The sequence below is a fragment of the Harpia harpyja genome, chromosome 7 (genome assembly GCF_026419915.1).
Source record: "Harpia harpyja isolate bHarHar1 chromosome 7, bHarHar1 primary haplotype, whole genome shotgun sequence".
In the NCBI taxonomy this organism is placed as follows: Eukaryota; Metazoa; Chordata; class Aves; order Accipitriformes; family Accipitridae; genus Harpia; species Harpia harpyja.
This window is the reverse complement of record NC_068946.1, coordinates 21819818-21843848: the sequence shown is the minus strand read 5'-3', so window position 1 is coordinate 21843848 and position 24031 is coordinate 21819818. Positions and strand designations below refer to the sequence as shown.

At 39.9% G+C, this 24031-nt stretch overlaps 1 protein-coding gene across 2 annotated transcripts in view; it reads left to right on the top strand.

Moving 5' to 3' along the window:
* Positions 1 to 283: 283 nt before the first annotated feature.
* The window catches only part of COL5A2 (collagen type V alpha 2 chain), a 116242-nt gene continuing 92494 nt past the window's right edge, over positions 284 to 24031 (top strand). The window contains exon 1 of one of the 2 annotated variants that reach the window (XM_052792047.1): positions 284 to 625. In XM_052792047.1, the coding sequence (XP_052648007.1) occupies positions 526 to 625 (100 nt within the window). In that variant the 5' untranslated portion in view covers positions 284 to 525. The remainder of the gene's footprint in view (positions 626 to 24031) is intronic. The other variant, XM_052792046.1, reaches the window with a different exon arrangement.

The following is a 24031-nucleotide window of genomic DNA, read 5'->3' as shown; positions in this document are numbered from 1 at the left end:
CGGCTCCAAATGGGGCTATACCCTCCGTTCCCAGGAAGCGTGGGCTGGGTGTGTTAAAAGCAGAGCTTTCTCTTCCTGACAGCTTCTTACAGAGCTATGCTTTGCTTTCTTAATAAATGGTCCTGACGCAGCACATGCACTGCACAGCAGCAGGGAAATATCCCGTAAGTGTACTCCTAAAGAGAAGAGTTCAAGGAAGAGTGAAGCCAGCTCTGATTCGGTTATTTACCATCAATCAGACTGTTGCTTGGCAGGGAGTGGATGATTAGGAGCCTGAACGAGCTGAAAAGGGGCAGGAAGAGAAGTGGAGGCAGTATTCTTCCTATTTAAAGCTGCATCCCCTGAAAGGAGTGTTTGCAGACTGCGCTGGAGCTGGTGCTGAAAAAAAGAGGGCTCGCAGACTTTGTCCTGGAACTGATGCTGAAAGGCAGAAAGACTCCCCAGCTGGCTTCATGGTGCTAAAATAACCTTACGTTTCTGCACATTTTGCTGCCCGGGAGGATACATGCCTAATATCTAGGCGCGATGGCAATCTGGGTACAAACGAGAACTTTTTTCATCCTCGCTGCTTTATTAGGCCGATTTGTAACCATAAAGGCGCAAGAAGAGGACGACTATGACGGTGGTGAGTTTCTCTCTCTCTCTCTTAAAAAAAAAAAAAAAAAAAAAAAAAAGAGACAACTATCCCCCCTTCTTTGTATGCGGTGCTCTTATTGTGCGGTTCGGCTAATAGGTGGAACGGAAAACCTCTGGGGTACGAGAGGAACAAGCCCTTGGCTCTTATACGCGGAGAAGGGGGTAGCGGGGTGTGCGCCGAGGGCTGCTGACCCGAAGGCAGCGGGCGGCTTTCCAAGCCGGGGTTTCGCGCAGGGCGGGGGGAAGGACCGACCGCCCGACAGGCAGACCGCCCGCCCGGCGCTGCCGCGGAGCGCTCGGGCTGAGCCCCGCTGCCCGGCGGGGCTGGAAGTTTGCAACAAAAGAAAGTGCCGGGGAGGGGGCTGAAGCCTGGCTGCGGGGCTGGAGGAGGGCAGCCGGGCCGGCCGAGCTGGGAGAAGGAAGGCGCAGCAGCCTCGCAGGGCGGAGTCGTTTGCGCTGGACTACAGCTGCTTTCTCGCATTCTTTGTTTTAGAGAAACGCCGAAACGTGGATTTCCCCTTTTCCTCTCCCCCCCCCGCCCCTTTTCTTTTCCTCCTCCTTCCTTTCCTTGTCGGTCTCCTTCCCCCCGACTCCCGCTGGAGGGGCTGGCCGGCCGATCCCCCGGGGCTGGCTGCGGTGGCACACCGCCTGCCCCCCGCCCCGCTCTCCCAGCCCCCGGGCCGGCTTAGCCGAGCAGCGGCGGCTCGTAGGAAGCTCTGGGAGGGCTGGCAAGCTGCGTACCTGACCCGCGTAACCCGAACTTCTCAGGCTGCTTTATATCCGGTTTTATTTAATATCATTTCAATGCCTGAGAGAGAGAGACCGATGGTCAGGAGAAGGCGCGGGGACTGTACTCTTACATCAATCTGGATGGATGTCGCGCTGTAGGTTGGTTTCCTGAAATGTGAGAACGCTGCTTGTGGGACAGTAGGTAGCTATTGTACTCCTGAACATACTTCCTAGGCTTCTCATGGGTAATGCTGGCTTCTTTTCCAAATAGTGCCCAACAGAGGGACTAGCGCGTTGCCCTACGATAGTTTGCAATTATTTTGTTGCGTATTTTCAAGAGTTTAGTTTTTCTTGTAACTAAACTTCTCTGGTAATACGCTGCATTGCACAAGTGAGGAGGAGTCAAAGCCTGATGAATAAAACAGCACAGTAATTCCGAAACTTTTCTTCTACAAAGCAAAATGAGACTGTCCTGACTATGCACGGCTGTGGAAGAAGTCCCATAGAGGGGGCACTTTGTATAATCTTGGGAGCATAATTCATATGCTTACCATAAAGGGAGGCATATATTATGCATTTTTCAGTTGCATATAATACCAAAGAAAACACTTGTGAAAACATCGACTTCATTTTTTTGATATCCCTTTAGTAAAAATGATAGCTTTTTTGCTGTTAAAAAAAAAAAGGGCAAATTTTACATGAGATTTCTGTGGGGTTATTACGTGTCATTTACTAGTTTGTTGCTGTTATGGAGATTATGGGATGAGCCAGCAGCATAGCAGCACCTTCTGTGATGTACTTCCCATACGCTGATGGCTGAGGAAACAGAGAGGTACATGGTAAGTCAGAGAGCAAAATATATTGTAATAAATTAGTGACATCTGTTTGCACTTACTTCACTTATTCATCTTCCTGTTTGAGAATGTAATAGCTTTTGTCTACCATACATACAAGGAAGCTCCTTCTCCAATGTTTATTATATTATTCCCCCCACCCCACCCCCCCAAACTATTTGAGTGTGTTGTGAGAGATGGTGCACAGTGAGGAAGAAGGGGGAGTACATCCTACACAACGGTCTAGTTTAATTGCATAAACAAGAGGTTTCAGTTTTTATTTAGTTCCTGATTGAAGCCCAGAAATGCTGCAGAATGGGCAGCTTTTTACCCTTAGTTTGTCTTGGGTTTAGTACTTGTGCAGATGTCTAGCATCGGTGCACATCGTATTGCAGGTGATTTTTGTCTATACAGCTGCTTCCCTTCTCCCTATTCGGTTGGTCAAATGTGCCACTTGAAGATCGGTGTTATAGTCAACAAATATTGGAGGTATCTGGGGAAGCAAGAAAGGTACTTCAGGAAGCTTAGATTAGATAAAACTATCAGACTTTCAGAAAGTACTTAAAACAGTGTTTTACCAGTCATTTTTCATGCCAGTCCTAGAAAAAATGAGAAAGATTAAACACTGGTTGTCAACTCAACCACAGTGGAAGAAAGAAATAGCTTTTGCAGAAGCACGTTACAGAATTTATCACGATAAGGGTGAGCGATATTAATAGATAAATTGAATATAATAAAACAGGTAAAATGGTTTAAAAAACTCAATGAAAGAACTGTAATATTTCTTCAAACCAAACATACTGCTTAACAATTTCTTTTTAATTTTTTTTTTTTTTTTTTGGCACTTGCCATTGCTGTGCTTTTAAGTAGTGCCAGTTTCTATATTAATTTTTTCTCTTGGAGCCATTGCAGATTGATCGGTTTTGCTCAAGAACACTTGCCTGGTAGTGCTATATAGTATGTACACTTAAAACACACATAAAAATGTGAAAAATAGATGCTTTCAAACCTAGTATGGTAAAATTGCTCATTTTGAGACTAGTTGTTTTAAATGTGCATATTTAAAAGTTATTTAGGAATAAAGTCAGCACTGCAAAATTCTAGAAAGACTGAAAGATCCTGGTTTTAATTTCTGCGTAGGGGCCCAGACTAGTTCAGAAATGCAGTAGGGCCAAAAAGTGCCCCGGAGATGGCTGAAATTATGTGCTGTTCAAGCACTGAATACTTGCAAGCCCTGAACCTTTGGTGTAGGGATTTCCACACAGTGTATAATCTTTCCTCTTTCCTTAGGACTCAGGATAGAAGAAACTACTAGCAGAAGCCATGCATGCTTCTGGGATCCTTTCCTATCCACTTGTGAGTGTAAATGGGATTGCTTTCTTCAAAAAAGTTATTTAAGAAAACTAGAAACACACTTTCAGTGGAAAATATCTCAGTAAACTTGAATCAGAGCTGAAATTGTGGGAATCACCTCCTTCAAGGGGATTTGTCTGTGCAAATTCCACGTGGGCATGGCAGTGAGGTCTGTTGCCACCATCTCCCATATTTCTCACTGCAATCCTACACTTGCCTTTAGGTTCTCATCACTTTCTGCAACGCACACTTGCCTGTGAATTTTGCGGTGATTTATCCTTCCCTGACCCTCTGTTGTGGTTGTCAGCCCTACTTCAGCTGAGATCAATGTGAGCCCTGGTATTGATTTAAAAGTATCTAACTTGCCTTGTTCGACAGTGTGAGCAAGCAAACCCAAACAATGGTTGTTCCATTTGAATTCATGATTGTCATGGTTTAACCCCAGGCGGCAACTGAGCCCCACACAGCCGCCTGCTCACTCCCCGCCCCCCCTGCCCCCGGGTGGGATGGGGGAGAGAATCAGAAGGGTAAAAGTGAGAAAACTCATGGGTTGAGCTAAAGACAGTTTAATAGGTAAAGCAAAAGCTGTGCACGCAAGCAAAGCAAAACAAGGAATTCACGCACCACTTCCCATGGGCAGGCAGATGTTCAGCCACCTCCAGGAAAGCAGGGCTCCATCACGGGTAATGGTTACTTGGGAAGACAAACACCATCACTCCAAACGTCCCCCACTTCCTCCCTCTTCTCCCAGCTTTATACGCTGAGCATGATGCCATATGGTCTGGAATATCCCTCTGGTCAGCTGGGGTCAGCTGTCCCAGCCGTGTCCCCTCCCAACTTCTTGTGCACCCCCAGCCTCCTTGCTGGTGGGGTGGGGTGAGAAGCAGAATAGGCCTTGGCTCTGTGTGAGCACTGCTCAGCAATAAGGAAAACATCCCTGTGTTATCAACACTGTTTTCAGCACAAATCCAAAACACAGCCACATACTAGCTACTGTGAAGAAAATTAACTCTATCCCAGCCAAAACCAGCACAATGATTCTTTTTGCCTTCTTTGAATTCTTGAGGTCTTTGCCTTTGTCTGGAAACCATGTGAAGGAGAGAGGAGAATGGACTGGCCTTAAGAGAGACAGAAACAGCTCAGCTGGTTGAATGGGGGGCTATTAAAGATGTCCATAATCCCCTCACTGACATTAGAGATGTTATCTTCAGTGAGAAAAGAGGTTGCTACATTGCACAGTCTCCTCACTGAGCAAGTGTTGGGAATATGATGGCAAGGGAAAGTCCACTGTAGCTGTGAGGAGGTAAGAGAATTATTGAGTATTCATGCCAGATGCTTCTTTGGGGTTTGTGGGTCTTTCATCTTTGTAAAGAATACTCAAATCTCTTAAGGAGAATGATATGAAAAGAAACAACCCCAAACCAAACCCTCTCTTGCTAATTCTCACAATTTTAGTGAGGATCTTATGATACTTGATTCTTTTTTTCCCCCCAAAGTTCCAGATCCCCAGATCATTCACTTACCTGTGTACCTCTACTTTCTAAATGAGAAAGCGTGCATTTAGGTATCTAGGTTTGTGGGTTTAATCATAGCAAATAACTCAAAAATAGAAGTGATTATAGCTCTAAACAAGCAGAAAACGAGAATCCATTATTTATAAAAAAAAAAGTTACAGTTCTTTGGGGACTGACTCATGACTTCTGAATATTTGTGGTTGGCTCCCCTGCCTGTAAAAGTGTGGGAAGGAGACTCTACAGAGAAATTTCCACAAGAAGAGTCCTTGAGAAGATTCTTCCTGCTCAGACTGAGTAAACTTTTGCTCAAAATTATGGAATATGTAAAATTGAGGGTCACGTTAAACTAGCCGCATTAGCTTGGGTTTTTTAGAAAATACTTTGTGGTTGAAGAATTGCATGCTGTGGTTGTTAGTGCAGGCATTTTTTTTTGCCACAATATTTACAAATATAGATTATTGCCATAGAAACCAAATGGTCATTTCATGCTGTCATTCACGTTTTGGCATGCTCACTCTTCATTCTTGGTGAAGTCCTTTTATCTTTGCAATTTGTTTCAATATGATAACATTCTGTCGGGTTGATTTGTTTGTGTAAAACATTGCAGGATTGGTCCTGTTTAACAATAATGTATATTAACATAAAAATAAGCCTTTTTCAATTTGTCACTTCTTTAGAAGTTTTCAGAAAAAATGAATGTCCACCAAACCCGTCAACTGATTGTAAATTTACCTAGCAAAACACTGCTTAGGAACAGCATCTGGTGTTTAAGTAGTATTTACTCTTTCTATCTGGGTTAACTGGAAGTTATACAATTTTTCTGTGGGTAGAATTAGGACTGGTGAAGTCACCACATTACTTGGTTTTTGGTCTTTTGTGAGAAAAGAAACACAGGGATTCTTGTGTGTATGTGTGGGGAAGCAGAAATTCTGAAGGCAGACCTTCATGAAACACGATGATCCTCTAAAAAACCCGAGCAGATGTTCATGGCCTGTGTGCAACTATTTTTCCATATACAGAGAAAGGCAACAAACTCAGTGCCAAAAAATTATGAAGTAATAATAAAAAATAGTCGAAATTCCAACTGGAGGCATGTGATCTATCCTTATATGTACACTGATTGTTTCACCCATGTTTGTCTTTGCGACCTTGCACATTTTTGTGTGTAAGGTCCTGGTGATATGAATTTTTTTCTCAAGAATTCTTCTTAGAAAGAATAAATCAAAGTGTCAATCCAATGGATTCTCAGTTGGGTCGGTGGAAAGAGACCGGGCTTGCACTTCAACTTATTTTTATAGACAAAAGAACCTATTCTTAATCTAATGCACAGGGCAAAACCAAGTATCCTTTAGTGTAAAATGAATAAATTAATCAGATTAACTTGGAATTTCAGTTTTTGACAAAGGCTTCTTGCAGTTTGAACTTTCAGAGCACGAGGAAAGATTGTTGCACTTGATGCCTGAAATCTCAGACTGCAACAGACCCACCTTGTTAAACTGCCCTTCGAAAGCCCTGGTGAGACTGTCATGTGCAGAAGGTCAGGTATAATTTGATCTGGAATGTCTGATGCAAAAATTCAAAGCATAATGAGAAGGGAATGAGGAAAATATGTTTCTTTCAGTATTATAAAGTAAGTGTTCTTCAGTTATTTAAGAAATCAGGTACTTTCAAGCTGGAGAAAAATGGCTTATAAGTCACGTAACACTTTGAAGACGAGAAGTGCCTCAGAGGTGATATTGTGTTCTATTTACATCTTTAATCAATACATTATGTGTGTACAAATTATACCTTTTCTCCACAGTTTTTGTCACAGATTACGCTCTATGATTTATGCTTTTCCTGACTGAAATTCCGAGAAATTTGAAGTTAGTGCTGTTGCTGAACTACCAGAAAGGGTAAAACAGTGATACTGTCTATAGGAAGTGACACAACAACTTGTTCATATAAATTCTTGTTTTATAGGTTGATTTATGGTTATGAAAACAGTAGCATGCAGGAAGCTTTGGACGCTGATAAGCCTTCAGTGCTGTGGTAATTAAAATATCCAAACCGTTACTTACAATTATCTTTTCTGAGTAAGCAACGTACATTTTTCATAGCCTGCTGTGCTGTCTTTTATTCTTGTAGTGAGAAACAATTCCATTATTCCACTATCCGACCCATGTTTGCTGCGGAAAGGTCATGTGTTATATAAGCACAAAGACTAAGAATGGTTGTCAGAGGGCCAGCGGTGGGATGCTCTCTGTACAGGGAACCTCTATTCATGCAGACCCTTGGGATTCCATTTTTATTAGCTGCTGAAGATAGGTCTGGTCTTTGGAGAGCTGGTCTAAGGTTGTTCCTTGGCCATGCTGCTGCCAGCTGAAACTTGATTGGAGTTTTGGAGAATTTGTCTTTTTCTGCAGCACTGTGTAAATAACACAGTTGGGAGCATGATATAATGGAGTTGTTTTTATACTGAAAAACTTCCCTGTTTTTTTGTGTCTTCACTAGTTCTCATTTATAGTCTTTGGAGTATGTAATGGTAACATGGGAGGACTAAAGAATTAATTTGAATCTCTGTGCCCCTGTTCTTTGGATAATGTGGCTGAATAGAAACACAAGCAGCAGCTCTGATATTGCTGGCAGGAATTCAGAGTTCTGGACATGAACTCATTTAGAGTAGGAACAGAAGAGTAAACTGTCTTACTGAGGCCTGTTCCCTGCTGTGCAGTAGATGGCTGGCTGAGAAGGTCCATGCAGTATCTTCTCCAAATAGTCTTCGGTCATGAAATGCTTGCCAGCATCCTTCAGCAAGCTGACCATCTGAAGTGAAGGATTAAAGGCACAATGACAGTGTAGTGCAGGAAGAGATTAAGGGAGATAAAAGGTATCATCATGACTCTGTCCTGGCCCAATTGCTCCGAGATTAATACTGCACATTAAAATGGTAACATAAATACAGGCTAAAAGCCAGGAAGAAACTGTTCCTCATTCGAGAAGAACTGTCACCTGTCCCTGGATAGCTGTATTACTACAGGTAACCTCAGAGGTTATGCTGAGGATTTTGTTTAAAGCAGTCCTCTCTCTTCCAAGAAATCATAGAAGACCTTTATTGATATTTAATCACTTTCTAGTTTGAAGTCTCATCTGTCCCGTCCTGTTAAATGTCCCAGTAGATCAAGAAAAAATATTTAAGGAAAAAATTAAAGTAGAAGCAGGAAACAGAAGCTGTGCTTGCTTGATTGCCTGTTTTCCACTAAGCTTTTCACAAATATTTTCTATACAGGGTTCTACCAAATCTTTTGATCTAATGAAAATGTGTTGTAATGCCATAGTGATTGCTATCCTATGATAATTATTTTTGTCTCGTTTTCTGTCTATCTTAAAGTGTGGGATTTTTTTTCCCCTCAGCTGCAGTGCCTTAAGTTTTCCAAATACTGAACCTCATATGTTCAGTAGTTGGATAACAGCATCCCATGTCATTGTTGAGAGAAATAATTGAAATCTTATTAGCAAGAGGAACTTCCTTTAGACTAGGAGACACTGGTTAGTTTTATTAGGCATAAGGATGATTTAGCCATCTTTAAGCCATCAGTGCTATTTTGGGCAAATCAAGTTACCCTGAATTATGAACATTCAGTTGACCCAGATTATGAATTATGATTATTGTTAACAAGTAACATGATCAATAAACACGTATCTTTTTTAAAATAAAGTATGATCTACTTTTGGATTTCTCACTTCCATTAATGATGAGCCTCCTGGTTGGAAAGATGTCATTGAGTAGCTGGGTCATCTCTCTCTTCCTCTAAGACTCCTGCAGGTTTCCTGAAATTCCTCTTCCCATCAGAAGATGAGAATATACTTTAATCTTCACATGTGTCCCAGTCCCAATGGTAGTGATGCTTTCCACAAGAAGTTAAGGTCAAGAAAGGAGAGCATTCTCTGTGGTAGCTGTGACCAGGCCCATGGAAACCTGCCAACTAAATCAACTGAAATGGAGATTAACCAGAGGGCTCCAGCTAGCAAAGCATGTTGTAGTTCTGGGGTTGTCCTGGCTTAACGTTGCCTAACAGCATGGCTGCTGATACCGATCTGGCTGAAGGTGTCTTTAGCTGTCAGGTATTATTTCTACAAGGAAAGGTCATTTATTACAGTCCTGGAAAATTCATGATTTATTCATCAGGAAGTCTGAAAATCTATTAGACTTCAGGTCTTTGGAGATATGAACAGATCTTTCCAAAATATTTTAGGGGTCAGACTTGCAGATGGCACTGCACCATCTCTGTGTCTCCTAAGGGAGAACTTTAGCATCATTCATTGTGTGTACTGTTGAATTATAATTTACACGGCTGCTGTTATAGGGGAAAGACATTGCAGGGTTCCCCCACCAATGATTTTAAAAGGCAATTGTTTGATGGCTTTATGCTGTGTTGATGTAAAAGCATTTGACTGCTAGTAAAGCATTTGGTTCCCTGTCTTATGAAATCTTAAAGTTAGTATTGTCTTGAATGTTGCTGTTGTGAGTGGTGGGAAAATTAAAGATAGATATGTGATTAAGAGTAATGTATCTTTACTGTGGATGAAATCTCATGGTTTCACAGATGGTCTTCTGTAATCTAGATCAGGAAAGAAACAGGATGTTAATGAAACTTACAGATGATAATGAGGAATGAAATACTTGCCATCTGCAAAAATATGGGTAAAACATACAAAGAGGGGAGTTATCTCAGAAAAGTGTAGGCTGGAGTGATGATAACAACAGAGTTTGCATTGTGCTCTGTGATCAGAGGGAGCTAAAACTAAGGATACTATTCTTTGTCACATAGTAGGACTTGGTAAAGAAAAATATAGTTCTCATGATCCATTAGGCAGAAAAGCATAAGGAAAAGAATGAGAGGCTTTTGTTCATCCTTCAGTGATCAAGTCCAATGTCGGCCTAAGTGGTAATTTGTGTGTGTGTGTGTGGGGGGAAGATAGTAAAATGGAAATTTAGGGGACCTGGACTTGAATAGGACAGATATTCAGAGGATTGAATCTCTTTTATTCAAGGTTTTTGCTGTGTGCACACCTGTTAGACTGAATAATCCTCAGTGTGTCCAAAGCTCTGAGAAAGGATGACAAAAGGAAGCAGAAGAGGCAGGAACTTCCAGAGAGACATCATTTGCCAGGTGGGGCTCGTACCTCTTGAGGAGCCCTTGGCTCTGTGTGACTGAGACATTATTGCCCTATCAATGACTTCAGGCCGTGGAAAAGGAGTGGAAATAGTTTGCATTTTCCACTCCTTTGGAGGCACAGACAGAAAATAGTATCCCTTTTCCTCTGTATTAATTTTCCATTGAAGGAGTGGCTTCTTTTATTACAAAAAGCCCCCTCAAACCAACACACCTTAATGCATGCATTGAAAATCTATTGGTTTCTAAAAGAAAAGGTAATCAGCTTCTTAGCTTCATGATGCAGTTAAAGAACCTCTAATGCTGAAGGTGTATTTTCTTTAACTCAGGCAGAGCATGGAAGAGCTTTTCACATGCTATATATCAGCCTTGACAGTGTTTATTTAGGCATGTGAGGCACTAAAACAATGTTTTTGACAAAGGGCTTACAAGACGGAATTGTTGCATTATGCATACTTTGTATCTTATGACACACAGCATCTGATTTGTGAGCAATCCTATACTTTACAAAACTGAACCTTTAAAAACAGCTTGAATTGTCTGAGTAGTGAAGGGGAATTGTCCTGGTTTTGTCCCCACTGGGTGGGGGGGGAGTGAGTGAGCGGCTGCGTGGTGCTTAGTTGCTGGCTGGGGTTAAACCACGACAGGAATGCATGTAGCAACAACTTCTGAAGACACGGTTAAGACTTTCTTAGACCCAGTATTCAAATCATGGCACTTTGATGTCATCATTACAGGCAGATCATACAAAGGACTCCCAGTTTTACAACTGAAATCTCATTTTGTCCATTAAAGGCTCCCCCCCCCCCCCCCGAAATCTTAGTGAAAAAATAATAAGTTTCAATTTCAAATTGCATGCATTAGAAAAAACGATAATTCTGAATGTAATGTATTGCTCCGTATTTATTTCAAATATCTGTAATTTAGAACTCCCTCAAATCAGGAATGTTTTGAGCTATAAACCTACTAGTATACATGCTTAAATTTTTTAAAAAAATTCATGTGTGTTTGTAACTCATGGCATGTTAAATTTTAGAATAGAGTAATATACAGTGTGTTAAATATATGTAGTACATTTTATATATACATATATATTAAAAAAAAGTGTGATGTCTTAAGACATCAGACATTCTCACTGTATGGGAACTACATTGCAAGGCAGATGCATCTCGCTGGTGAAAGTAATGGAGGATGATTTCCAGATGTTTAAATGCTTGCTTTGGCAAGAGTCAGAAAATACTGGAACATGCATTGGCAACAAGGGAAGGGAAGAACCTGATGTAAGAGGCATCAAGCCTGGCAACAAGCAAAGCAGAACATGGAAAATGGAGCTATGTGGGGAAGGAAGAGCCAACACTACAGTATGGCTGCTGTGACAGCACTGAATATTGGAATTATACTAATGACTGGCAGAGGGCTGGAAGCCTACTTCAAAAATTAGGACTGAGGTTAGACGAATCGTCCTTTACCTATTTTTGTTTTCTTTTTTTTCTGGTTGAAATGTTTGCTCTAGTGATAGAAAATTTTATCAAAACCTGGATACTGAGACTGAGTAGCTTGGGCATACTTTGATTTTATGTTGTTACTGCAAAGTGCAGGATCTTCCTATGAATTTGTGCAGTGCTGAGCACAAAGCATCCTTCATCTCAAATGAAGCCTTAGGGTATTACTATAATATACATACTGAGTCATTGTGCTAGTAATTCTTGAATTGCATGAATTTTCATGTTGAATAGTTGACTAGTTTCAGAAGCGGAATCTGGCTCCTCAGCAAAGAAATCTCTAGACAGTGAATCACATAAACTGTTGCTTGCTGTAAGGTTTCAGTAGGCACACCTCTCTGCGGGGTTGGCTGTCCTTTTGGTGTACAGACCAAAACTTTGCAGCTTTACTACATTGTATCCAAACGTTCACACTTCTTGGGGTATTTTTAGTTTTTTGGAGGGCAGGGTGGGATGATGGGGAGAGCAGAGTTAAATTTTGATCTCTTCAGGCTGTGCATGTTTGCCCCTATGAAGAATGCCAGGGCCACCCAGTGTGAATTGCACTGCTCTAATTTTTATTAGTGATATCATTCTGATGGTTTTAAAATTGAAGATATGGAGCACTTAGTTCTTTGTGGGTTTTTTTATTGTTTTGTTTGGTTTTTTCTTTTTATAGCTATTCTCTGTTTCTTTGAGCCTCCCCTGGTTTCCTAGGAAACCTCTGCAGGATGGAATTTGTCTATGTTACAGGCACTGTGCAAGATGGGCAGATTACTTTGTTTGTTTTTGAATGTAATGAACACAGAAAGTAAATATTTGGTGATTTAAATCTCCCATTCAGGAGAGTACTTTAGAACCTAACTTGAAACACATGAATAGCCTTATTTGTTGTAATGAGATGACTGGTACCTAGTTATGTTTGCCTAACTACCTTAATGAATGAAGACTTTAATTATTTCAGTTTTTCATTTGAAAGAGGGCAACAAACATCAGGATCTATTAATCTGCAGTAAGAATTAATTAGGAAAAATGATGTAGCAGTGAGACACTTGTAATAAGAGTAGTTATCTTAAAAATATTTAACCAATTATGCTGAAAAAATTAAGTGCACATAGAGATTATTTTCATACGAGCAGTGTTTTTTAAATGTTTTATCACTGGAGCATTAGAGGTATGCAAACTTTTTGTAATCAACCACCATGCTGAGTTTTGCTATCTTTCTGTGCAAATTCACATGATTTTGACTGATGGTTGCTTCCAGTCACAAGTAAACATCAACCCACAAACACAGCCCAGTTTCTGGTTTCAGGGGGAACCAGGAAAAGCTCAGTGGCTTTGGTTTGAGTTTACTCTGTGCTCAAATCTGATGCAGAAAAGGTCATTGCAGGATCTTGGTGCCAAAGAACAAGCAAGTTAAGGCTTTTGGGGTGCTAAAGATGATCCATGTGCTTAGTATGATAGACAAACTCCCGTTAAATTTTATGTGAAGTTACAAAATGTTCAGTAAAGACTTAACTTTGGGGTAGAATTAAGCATGCCTAAACTGGGTAGTGACTTAACATTTGGTGTGTGTAACACCCTAATCTGTAGCTCTGCCTGGAAGAATGCTTCAGGAGCCCTAGGCTGGGCAGATGGTACTAGGAGGGAATGTGACTGGCTGGAAAGGGGAAGCTCCTACAGTCCTGTTTTCTAACAGGACACAGCTGTGGCTTACACTAAGTCCTATAAATGTCAGTGAGTGTTGACTCAATGCCATGAGAAGGAACTTTCTGGTGTGATAGTTCTTTGCCTTTCTTTGCTGGGACAGGAATCACAACTGAGCAATTCTTGACACACAGTTTCAAAATGCCACACCAGAGCAAGATCCTGCTGCTTTTCATCATGTCTGCATCAAATGTCCCTGCTTTCAAAGCCCCAATTACTTAATTGGGACTACTTGGCAAGTAGAGTTCTCTTGAGAAAAGGAGTAAGACATTTTGCTTTGTGCTGCCTTTTTTTTTTTATGCCTGCTTATCCCATAGGTTAAACATTTAAACTTCTGAAAAACATGAGTTTGAAAATATAGCTGAAAATACTTAACTGATTTTGAGATAAAGCTGGTCTGTGGGCTGAAAGATGAGTTGAAATGAAAGCATGCGCTGTTGGATAGTATTTCGTCCGGATTTATTAGGTTTATTATGATACTGAAATTAGCTGGGAAAGTCTTAAGATCCAGGAGTGTATAGCTTCATCAAATAGTTGCTTAAGGGCTTTGTTCTTGGAGAGAGCTGTGAGACACTGTGCAGCAGTTATTATAATGAATTACAGTATAAGTATAGGCTGTCTTGAGCCCACGTGTAAAGTCCATTTTCCAGTTTGTCCTTTTGTTTCCACCTTCACAGAAGAAAAAAAAGGCACGGTTTTAATGGCTCCCTATTATCTCCCAGTATAATCAAATAAAACTGAATCTGGTTAGGATTAATGGAGTGGTTCATCTTCTGACTCTAAACCATAGGTCTGGGGCTGGTTTAGCAAAAGGGTACACTTTTACTAAAACTAGTTTCCAGCGGTTGTTTGTTAGAACTACCAGCTCATATTTCTGGTCACAAAAACCAGAAATTGGAATGATTTTTTTTTTTCCTAAATTGCTTTTTATTTCTTTAAGATGGTTAAATTCACTCTCCATCTTACACCTGCGTGTGTGTGTGTGTGCACTTTCTCTTTCTGTCTTTCCACCTGCCTTTCTGTCTTTCTGTCTGTCTGTCTTTCTCCTCCCTTGTGGAGGCTGAAAGACTGAAATTCCTTCCTGAAGTTTGCAAGACTTAGAATTTTTGAAGTCATTTGTTTATACAATGCAGTGCAGTTCACAATGAAATGTAAATACCAGGACACTGATGCTCCTACACTTGCAGATAGTATTGACTTATAACTGTTTATTGAAACAGCAGAGGTAGCTTTCGGACATTTTGTCATAGCCAGGCAAGACAAATAGCTAATTATTATGAGCCCTTTTGATATCTAGCAAACTGTGAAGTTTGAGGCTAGAACTTGCTTAGGCCTGGTTCTATTAGTACTTGTCTCAGTAGTAGAAGGTGAGTTTTTTTCCAGGGGTGATGATGGTGTAGGTTTTGTTGGGGGTTTGGGGGTGGTTTTTTTGGTTGTTTTTTTTTTGGGTTTTTTTGGTTTTTTTTGTTTTGGGGGTTTTTTGTTTTTTTTGGGTTTTTTTTGTTTTTTTTTTTGTTTTTTTTTTGTTTTTCTGTTTCCCTTCCCTTCCCTCCTGGAGTTATCTAGTGTGAGAAAGGTAGGGATTTAGCAAATGATTTCAGGGTTAATGCAGGAGGAGCTTCTCTTGCCTCTTCGTGTGTCCTGTGAAAACAATGCTTTTAGTACTGCTAGCCTTGCTCTGAGAAGACAACAACAAATGGTATCACACAACTGTGGTTCAGGCAAGTTTAATAAAAGAAATTGCATATGGTTCTGGCTGAAAATAGCCTCTGTTATGCTGAAAAACTTGGCTAATATCTTCAGTTTGCTTAGGAATAGCAAAGTCAACTTTTTCAGGAATACAGGTATTAAAAAGCAACTGCTGTGTAACCCGTAGGTCATTACAGACGGTATATGATTATATCAATTATATTAATACTTTTTGTGTAATGCAGCACAATCTTTTCAGGCATCTGAAATGTTTCTTTCAAGTCTTAATGAACTAAACATATCCCCTGTTCCTAAGCGTGATGTGGGCATGTGCCATTCTTCATGTATAGCTCTGCTATACATTTTTGTAGCCCAGTAGTAGATTTGGGGCTGGGAGAACTTGGAGATTTAGCCATTAACCACTGACATTATAGATGTACTAATGAAGAACACAAAGTATTTTCTCAAAATGCCTTTTCCCGATTTTTTAGTCTACGCTAGTTTTCTTGGTTTCTTTATTTTTTTTTTTTTTCCTTCCTATCAGGAGCCTGCTACCAGACAGCTCTGGTTTTGGAAATGGAATTGTCCTCTTACAAATTGCCTGAAGGGCAATGTTTTTCCTTCAGTCCAACTAAATGCATAATGAGTTTTCCAGCACCTGTGTTAATACACTCACTGTTGTATTATGAAGAGTCTGACATGCTTGCAAAATTCAGGTTTTCATAGCCTGTGAAATTTCTGGTGTGTCATATATGATTAAAGTTCAAGTCATATGTTGCACCAGTGCTTCAGAAGGTGCTTACTGAGAGAAACTTTCTGCAGAAAGAAGTGTCACTAGTATGTATGCCAATGTGTACTGTTTGGTCTGGGCATGAACATCCCCTATCTAGTAAAAAGGAAAGATTTGGTGAAGCCTTGAACAGCTGGTATATATATTACTCAGGCTGCATAAGAATATTAAGAAGAACAGAACAGAGAGTAGAAAAACATATTACAACTCCCTTTGATCCAAACTGGCTTTCCTTTTTTTATTAAGTAGTATTCTCTCTGAGTTGTCATGTGTTTGAATTCTTTATTTTTATAACATGTAAATAGTCCAGCAATTACCTGAAATTAATCAGTTGTTGGTTGTATAGGAAAGTTTTCCACTCAGTTTAAGGTGTTACTATGTTCATAAGAAACATATTAAAAAGGATATTTATATTAAAAAGGATAATACCGGGATTTTAGGTGCTTGAGTTCTGATTCAAAGGGATTAAGTTTCTAAAGCAAGTGTTGGAGCCTGTGTGAAGCCTAGTCTAGCTCCTGTGCAATGCACCTCTGAGTCAGTATTACAAGCTCTTCTGATCTGTGTGACTTGGCACTAAAATTTCAAGGCAGCAATAATGTTTTTGTTCTTCAAGCACTGATAGAGATTTAAAACAGGAAATAGAATGTCGAAGAGAAATTTTTCTCAAGATCTATTAAAGTGCCTCACTAATCATATTTTAATATTCCTGTATTATGTGGACTTTGAAATGGATTTTATTTCTGGATTATTTTGTAAGTATCATATTGCTACATCATAGTAAAATGGCAACCCCTTCCAAAACAGTTTACATACCAAAGCATTATGCCCAAGTTCTTCATGCGTTAAGGATGTTGCACTGCTCATAGGTAGGGGTATGGAAACATAGAGTGATGAGACATCTATTTCCAGCTGTCTGCTGATTCTGATTATTCCCTTTGGATACTGACCGGGAACACTCAGTAGGGAAGGCCCTCCCTACAGATTCATTCACACAGTGGCCACCTTCTGGATAAGGGTGTTTCACAGCGAGCTCTAGACACCTGTTTTACATCAGGAATGTTTAATTGTATAGCTCAGTTGCAGGAGGATGTCTTGGAAAAGACTGTTACACATCTTAATGTGCTGTCCTATTTGGAAGAAGATGCTTCTGTTACGAGAGAGATGATTTACGTGGATGCTATTCTGTTCTTTCATTGTTTATTACCAGATGCGTATCTGGGATTTAATTTATTGCCATTGAGATATTCTGAAGAGCAATTATGTTCTGAATGAAGCAATCACAGGCTTCGTACCTTACCGGTTGGCTCTTCTGCCTTGGTGCCTGATCACTGGGCTTGTCAGGGTGTATTCTTTTTGGACAGAGCTTGCCAGTAATGAATGAGGCCTGTTTTCCATATTGACCTCATTGTACTTGATTACCTAAATCCAGCCAACCATAACAATGAGGTGCACATAAAAAACATACTTCATAGAGGAATTTTGTAGAGCGTACAGTGCAGTTAAGTTGAAATTACATAACTATTTATGGGAAATGTATGGTTAGTTATGCCCTCTACTGCGCCTTCCCTCAAATCTACACCATGAAAGAAACACATCATCTCTATCAGCACTGCTGTGAGGTTGGCTGTTTCCATATTTTGGCTAGAAACAATTTTATTGAACAATAGGGTGCCTTTATGTTGCTCTTTAATACCTTTACAATAATTTTCAATTCCCATTTGGAGGACATTTTATCCCAAAATGAATTTATTCTTTGATATTTTTAGTTCAGTCAATCAAGAAATTCATTGCTCTGTATTTATAAACATCTTCTGCCTGCTCCAGGCTTGATTGTGAGCCTGTTACTCAGCCCTCAGTTAAGGGCAGGGCATTAGGAGACTTCAGAAGGTGCGGTTTCACTCCAAAGTATGCGTAGGATGACGGAGGGAACTTCACTCTGGCAATGTGACATTTACTTAGGGCAGTGAAGCAGGATTGGGACTTGCGTTTGACTGGTCAGCCCTGCTGCTGAGCTGGCCCCCCTTCTTAGGATGAGAAACACTTTTTGGGCAAGGAATTCACTTTTATTTGAGTAAGACATTGAATTTCTTCATTTCACATGCCAGTTTTCCTTGCTCTGAGCAAGATGAACAGTGATGATTGTGTTCCTGCTCCTTCCTCGCACCCCACCTGGCCTCAGCTCCGCCTCTGGTGGTCACCTTCCAGCACTGGTTCAAACTGGGAATTCCCAAATTCTTAATTTCTCATTTGATCCCAAATTATTTTCATTGTAGGTGAATTACTTTGAAGATAAAAAGGGAGAATTGGTTTCTTTAATATGTAGTGATTCCCATTTGTGAAACAAACAATTAGAAAACCGATGATTGATCTACAGTCCTAATTATAAGTCTGAGTTCATTTCTACATTGGAAAAGTTGAATAAACATGTCCATTTTTCTTGTTATCCTTGATAGATTAACATGAAAGTAAACAAAGGGATTAATTTCAAATGAATGTTTCAAATAGCAGAATTTTATTCTCACAACTAAGCTGATTGTGAAGTGGAAACTTAACTACGTTTGATTCTTGTTTGACTCGGCACTGAACTAGTAACCTTAGATATTTTACATGTAGTGGAAATGGTTTTCATGCAGTAGGCATTGAAATAGCTTGAAGGAGAGACACCTGTGAAGGTTTCGTGTATAACCGAGATGATAAACACTTCATTTGAACATGATATTAACAGGTTTATTTGCACAAGAAAAAATTTGACTGAGAAAATGAGGACTGAAACATGCCTTGTTTTTTGTTTTTTTTTAAATGCATCTCTGAGGAGGTTTTTTTTATTTTTCCTCTAGTCTGCAGTATGCAATGTAAGTTCAGAGCTTGGGAATGGTCTTGGGAAAATTGCTTGGAAATCAAAATCCCTTTCACCTGAAAAGGTTATTCCTGGAGTTGGTGCTGAGACCTGGGAGCAGTTACTGATCCAAGGGTGACATCCAGGCTGCAGCTGCATGTAACTAGCCTGCTCTGTTCTTTTAGGCTGCTACCTTTACACGCTAAGTGGGTCTTTGTTATTTCTGAAATCAGCACAGAACCAGTGAAGTAAAGGCAAGCCACTGTTTATTTACTTCAGCTTTTATGAAGGAGGCCTATCCTAGGCTCTAGGCAACCTGCCATCAACTATCCACACAATTCATAACAATAAAAGCAAAAAAGCAGCAAACCATACCCAAGTTTGCCAACTGCCTTAGCTGAGGGGAAATGAAATCATCCAGCCCCTCACATTCCCCTAGGCCCTGCAACTTGGCCCCTATCAAACATTTGTTCCAGAAACAAGCTATGTCTCTGTTGGAGTTAAAAATGTACATGTTAATATATTCCAACAGATCATGAAATTTCCTAGCTTAGAAAGCTGGCTGTGCCAAGCTCCTCTTCTATAGACTATAATTTCCTTTCTAAAGAGGGAAGAAGCATCTGGACCTACTCAGTCTCTGCACAGTATTCCTCCTCCACGTCAGCAAGCTGGAGCTCCAGTGCAACTGGCCAGGGTCAGCTGTGGACTGCCTGGAATCTTCTTATTAAACAAGCCCAGAGTTTTGGATTTGGACCAAACCCCCAGAACTGGACACGCTGGGACATTTGAAAAGTCCTGTTTCTAAACCAGAACTCGGCTGCAAAAGGTCATCGATGCATGCTGCGGACGTTTCCCTGTGTGCTCCGAGTTTCAGACCTCAAGTGCAAAACCTTCTCCTAGTGTAGCTAGGACTAAAAACTTAATTAACGGTGGGGTCTGCTTTCATTCATCTATGCAACAGACAAGGGAATAGGCTATGTTTAACTTTCTGAGATCAGGATCAAGCTGGCAGTTTAGGATTAGCTTGGTTTACTTAGAAAAAAATTGTTTAAAACTTACGTTCTCAGCACTGTCCCTTGGTAGAAATTTTCCAGTAAATAAACTTCTGTCAAAGGCCATATTTGAATTGTGATAATATAAAATTATAATGCAATTAGGATGATGGTAAGTCATTAATTTAGGGGAGAGAGTGGTGTGATATCCCATTTCAGTCCTGGTTCTGTCTCCCTGGTTCTTTCTAGACAACCATTCTTCTGACTGCTAAAAGAAAATACAGTAACATTATTCTTGGCACCAGGTTAACCCGAGGATTGTTGGCTACTGACATGCTACGGTAGATGGAGATATAAAAATGGGACTTTCTGTGCACATTAATCAGGGAGATTGGAACAAGATGCTTGCAGGGGAGAGGAGTTGTCTCCTGATCTTATTGCCTTAAAAAAAAACAAAACCAAAAAACCCCACAAAACACTACACTAAACCCCCCCCCTCCCCCCCCCAAAAAACCCCTACACCAAACTGTGGTTACTGATTTTCTAGAGGCTGTGTTTGAAGCCAGCTCCCACCCAGCACTTTTCTGAAAGGCTTAGTTGAGCAGTAGTGAAACTGGTCACATCTGTAGTGAATCCTTTGGGGTTATTTTTCAACACTGAATAATTTTGCAGTATATTTTTCCTTTGATTGCAGTGTCACACTTGGGTAAGTAATGCATGAAAAAATGCACTGTCAAGTCAGATCATCTGACTTGCTGTCATGACTTTTCTGTTTGGAAGAGGCAGATCTTGGAACGGATCTTCATCTGGTGTAAATTACAGTGGTTCCATTACTTCAGTGGAATAACTTACACAAGCCAAAGGTCTGCAACATTATCCAGAGACCAGGTGTGCCACATGGTTTTTTTCCCTATTATCTGTAAAATCATAATGTATGTATTAATGATGGGAGGGCTTCTGGTGTGATGCTGATCTGTCCATTGCGGTGTGTGTAGCTAATGCTAATCATAGTCAGCAGTCATGCAATGAAAATATTATCCTTACTAATGCTTACCTTGCATATAAAGCACATCCATAAATTTGGAAATACTCCCTAACCTCCAGGCTGTAATTTGGGGATAGGAGCAACTCCCATAATGCATGCACTTTTAAACTGGAAAAACAACAAATAAAAATGTAACAATTCATTGTTTGCTAGTTTTTGGGCCCTTATCCAACGTAGTCCAAAATGTCTGAATTAAGGCTTGGATTAGGGCCCCATTCAGTTGTTGGGATGTTGTTACTGAGTAGTTTCACAGTTCTTTATGTCCTAATTGGAGAAAGTGAGAGAGACCTTTTCTCCTCTCCTGGGTGAGAAGCTGGGTCCAGTTCTGACCTTATATGAGTGGTCAGTCGATGCTGTTTCAGATACCATCTAATGTTACGCATGAAAACGGCTGGGTTTAGAGCCCTGTGAAGACTGTGTCAGAGATAAAGACCATGGACAATGAAACAGGCAGGTTTCAGTGTATTAATTCCCAATCTGTAGCAGGTTGCTTACGGTTTCCACCAACACCGCCGTAAATTTTTTGAGTACCAGATCTTCTTGCTTGATCCCTCAGGAGCTGGCTAAGCCTCTGCTGGGGCTCCAAGTGTTGCTATAAAATAGATTCTGATGATACTAATAAAGCTACTAATGATACTACCTAAAAGTAGCCATAGGAGCCTGGTTTGTTGTCTCCTGACTGAAATGTTTTATTATTTAAATAAAGCATTGGGATATCATCAAGCTTATGGTCCAGTAAAATGAATAAAATTAAGCAAATTATTTATGTCCACAAATAACCATGTTGTTCTTTCCCGCGTTTTAGGTCAGGCAGAGAAGCAGCTGATAAGATTAACATCCAGATAAGCTAACTGTATTTATTTGAGCTTCTTGAGATCATGTCATCTCCTGGAAGTATAGAAATTCCCTGATGGCTACATGGCGCTTCTTAATAGAGTAGAGTGGGCGAAACTATAAAGCACATAGAAAGGAATCTGTGTATGCATATGTGGGACAAAAGTAAAAAATGTTTATTATGTTCATGAATGAATATTAGGGTGTATCATTTAAAAAGAAAAACATTTGTGAGTGTTGGCATAGTGAAATGTTATTTCTTTTCTTTCCCAACTTTTATGGGAATATTTAGGAGTAATTTATGCTTTAAAAATTCTTTATCTTGTGGTCAAATCACTGTATTTCCAAACAAGAGGCAGAAAATAGTATAAAATGAATTTAGTTTAGAAAAATTAAGCTTTTCATTTCAGCAAACTTTATTTACTAGAAAAAAAAGTAGTTGGACATCAGGCTTCTACCACTGCGAAATTTCTTAACTGATTTCCATGTGTAAGTATTCCTTAAAGCAATGAGATAAACAACCCCCAACTCTGCCACAAACTCTGTAACTGCTGTCCCCCAAAGCCAGGAAGATCACACCTTGCTAGAGCACTACTATGGATATTTCCACTATTGCTGACTTGATTCAAATTTATGTAGATGGAAGAAAATGGACACAGGGCCAAAGAATTCACAAACCATGAAACACGAGTGGGAGAGGAGTCAAGACCCACGTTGGGAGGAGACATTTGTTGTTTTGCAGGTTCCTTGCTTTGCAGGATCATGGGCCAGCACTGAAAATGGGGGGGGGGGGGGGGGGGCGGGAGGAGAGAAGTGTACCTTTCTTTCAGCCTTGCTCTAAATCAGCATGCTTTTCCATTAAAGCTTAGGGGGTTTTTTGTTTTGTTTTTGAGATCTTCAATTTCTGTACTATTTAGTGTTCTCTAGAATTGGCTCAAAGCTAACTAAGGTGGTTGGATGTAAGTTATTGTTTAATATTATGTATTAGTTAATAATACTCCTTGTGTTCCAGAACAAAAATAACCAAGGAAATGTACATAAACAAACTGAATTAATGGCATGACCTACTTTTGCAGTTAATGGATTATCATAATGAGATGAGATATGGTTTTTTTTTTTTTCCTCTAATTCTCCTCAGGTTTGGCTTGGGTTTTTTTTCCTAGTTGATAAGCATAAGTGAAAAAGACCAGAGTAGTTTGGGAAAATGGAAGTGCAAAGTATGACACTGACATCAGCTTTCTAAAATTCCATTCTGAAAAGCATTTTCTTTAGTTGCATTAGATCTGGACACAAGTGCAAATCAAAATATTTTGTAGCCAGTATGGAGAGGCAGGAAATGGTGTTAATCTTTGTGGTCTGTGGTGCTTATTTTTACAGCTATGGATTAAAGCAGTCTCATATAGTTGGTATGCTGAAGCTGAGAAGACATCTATTTGATAACTCTTAATAGCTTGGCATCACATCGGTTTCCATAATTGCCTTTTCGTATATTATGCTGCTGCTTTTTCTTTTCCAGTGAACCAGATATCAGACTTACCAGTTACCTGAGGAAATGGGACTGTCGCACTGTGTTAATGAGTATTCTATTGTGGGTGTAATGGTGGCAAGTCCCTTTCAATAAAAAAAAAAGTTGAGTTTCACTTTCTGTATATTTGCAAATTAATTCAAAGTACAAAGTTTCATTTATTTGCTTATTTATTGTTATAGCTAATTAGGACATTCTTTGACTCCAGTGCTAGAAGCGTGAGAACTTAAGAGTTCTAAATCTGAATGTAAGGAGTGTAGTTCTTCATTTAGAAACATTTCTGAATTTAGGTATGTTTGTCACTACGGTGGAAGGGAAAAGACCACAGGTTCTGGCTTGTATTGCTGGATAGTCAAGATAAATGTTTAATTAAAAAAAAAGAAAAAAAAAGTTATGCTTTCCCATTGTAAGTGATCTTTGGCTGTGATCAAGGCAGTGTAAGTAACTGTGTAGCAGTTCCCTTTTTGTGACTGTGCTGACAAAGCTTTAATGTGGAGAAATTGCATTTCCCTTAGAGATAGAGGAGACTAATGACAAACAAAAGTTTATAAGTAGAAGAAATAAGCTAAACTTACTATGTAGTTTTTAAGAGTAAAATCTGTTCAAAAAGTGTGCATTGCAAGTTTAAAAACCACCTGTGTGGAGTATGTATGTAAGTATGAAAACAGTGGTTTGCACCTAGACTAAAACTAAGCAGCTTTGAGGCATGAAGAAGCCATTTTTTCAACTGAAACAAACACGCCAAGGATGAAATGTCCTTGCAAAACAACTGCTTTGAAAAAAAGACAAGGTAAAAAACCATGGGGACTGGACATCTTTATTTGGACTTGAGAATGGCATTGCTAGTTCATGAGAAGAAATCAGACTGAAGTAGTACATTTGCTTAGCCATTGTCTTCTGGCAGTCTCAGC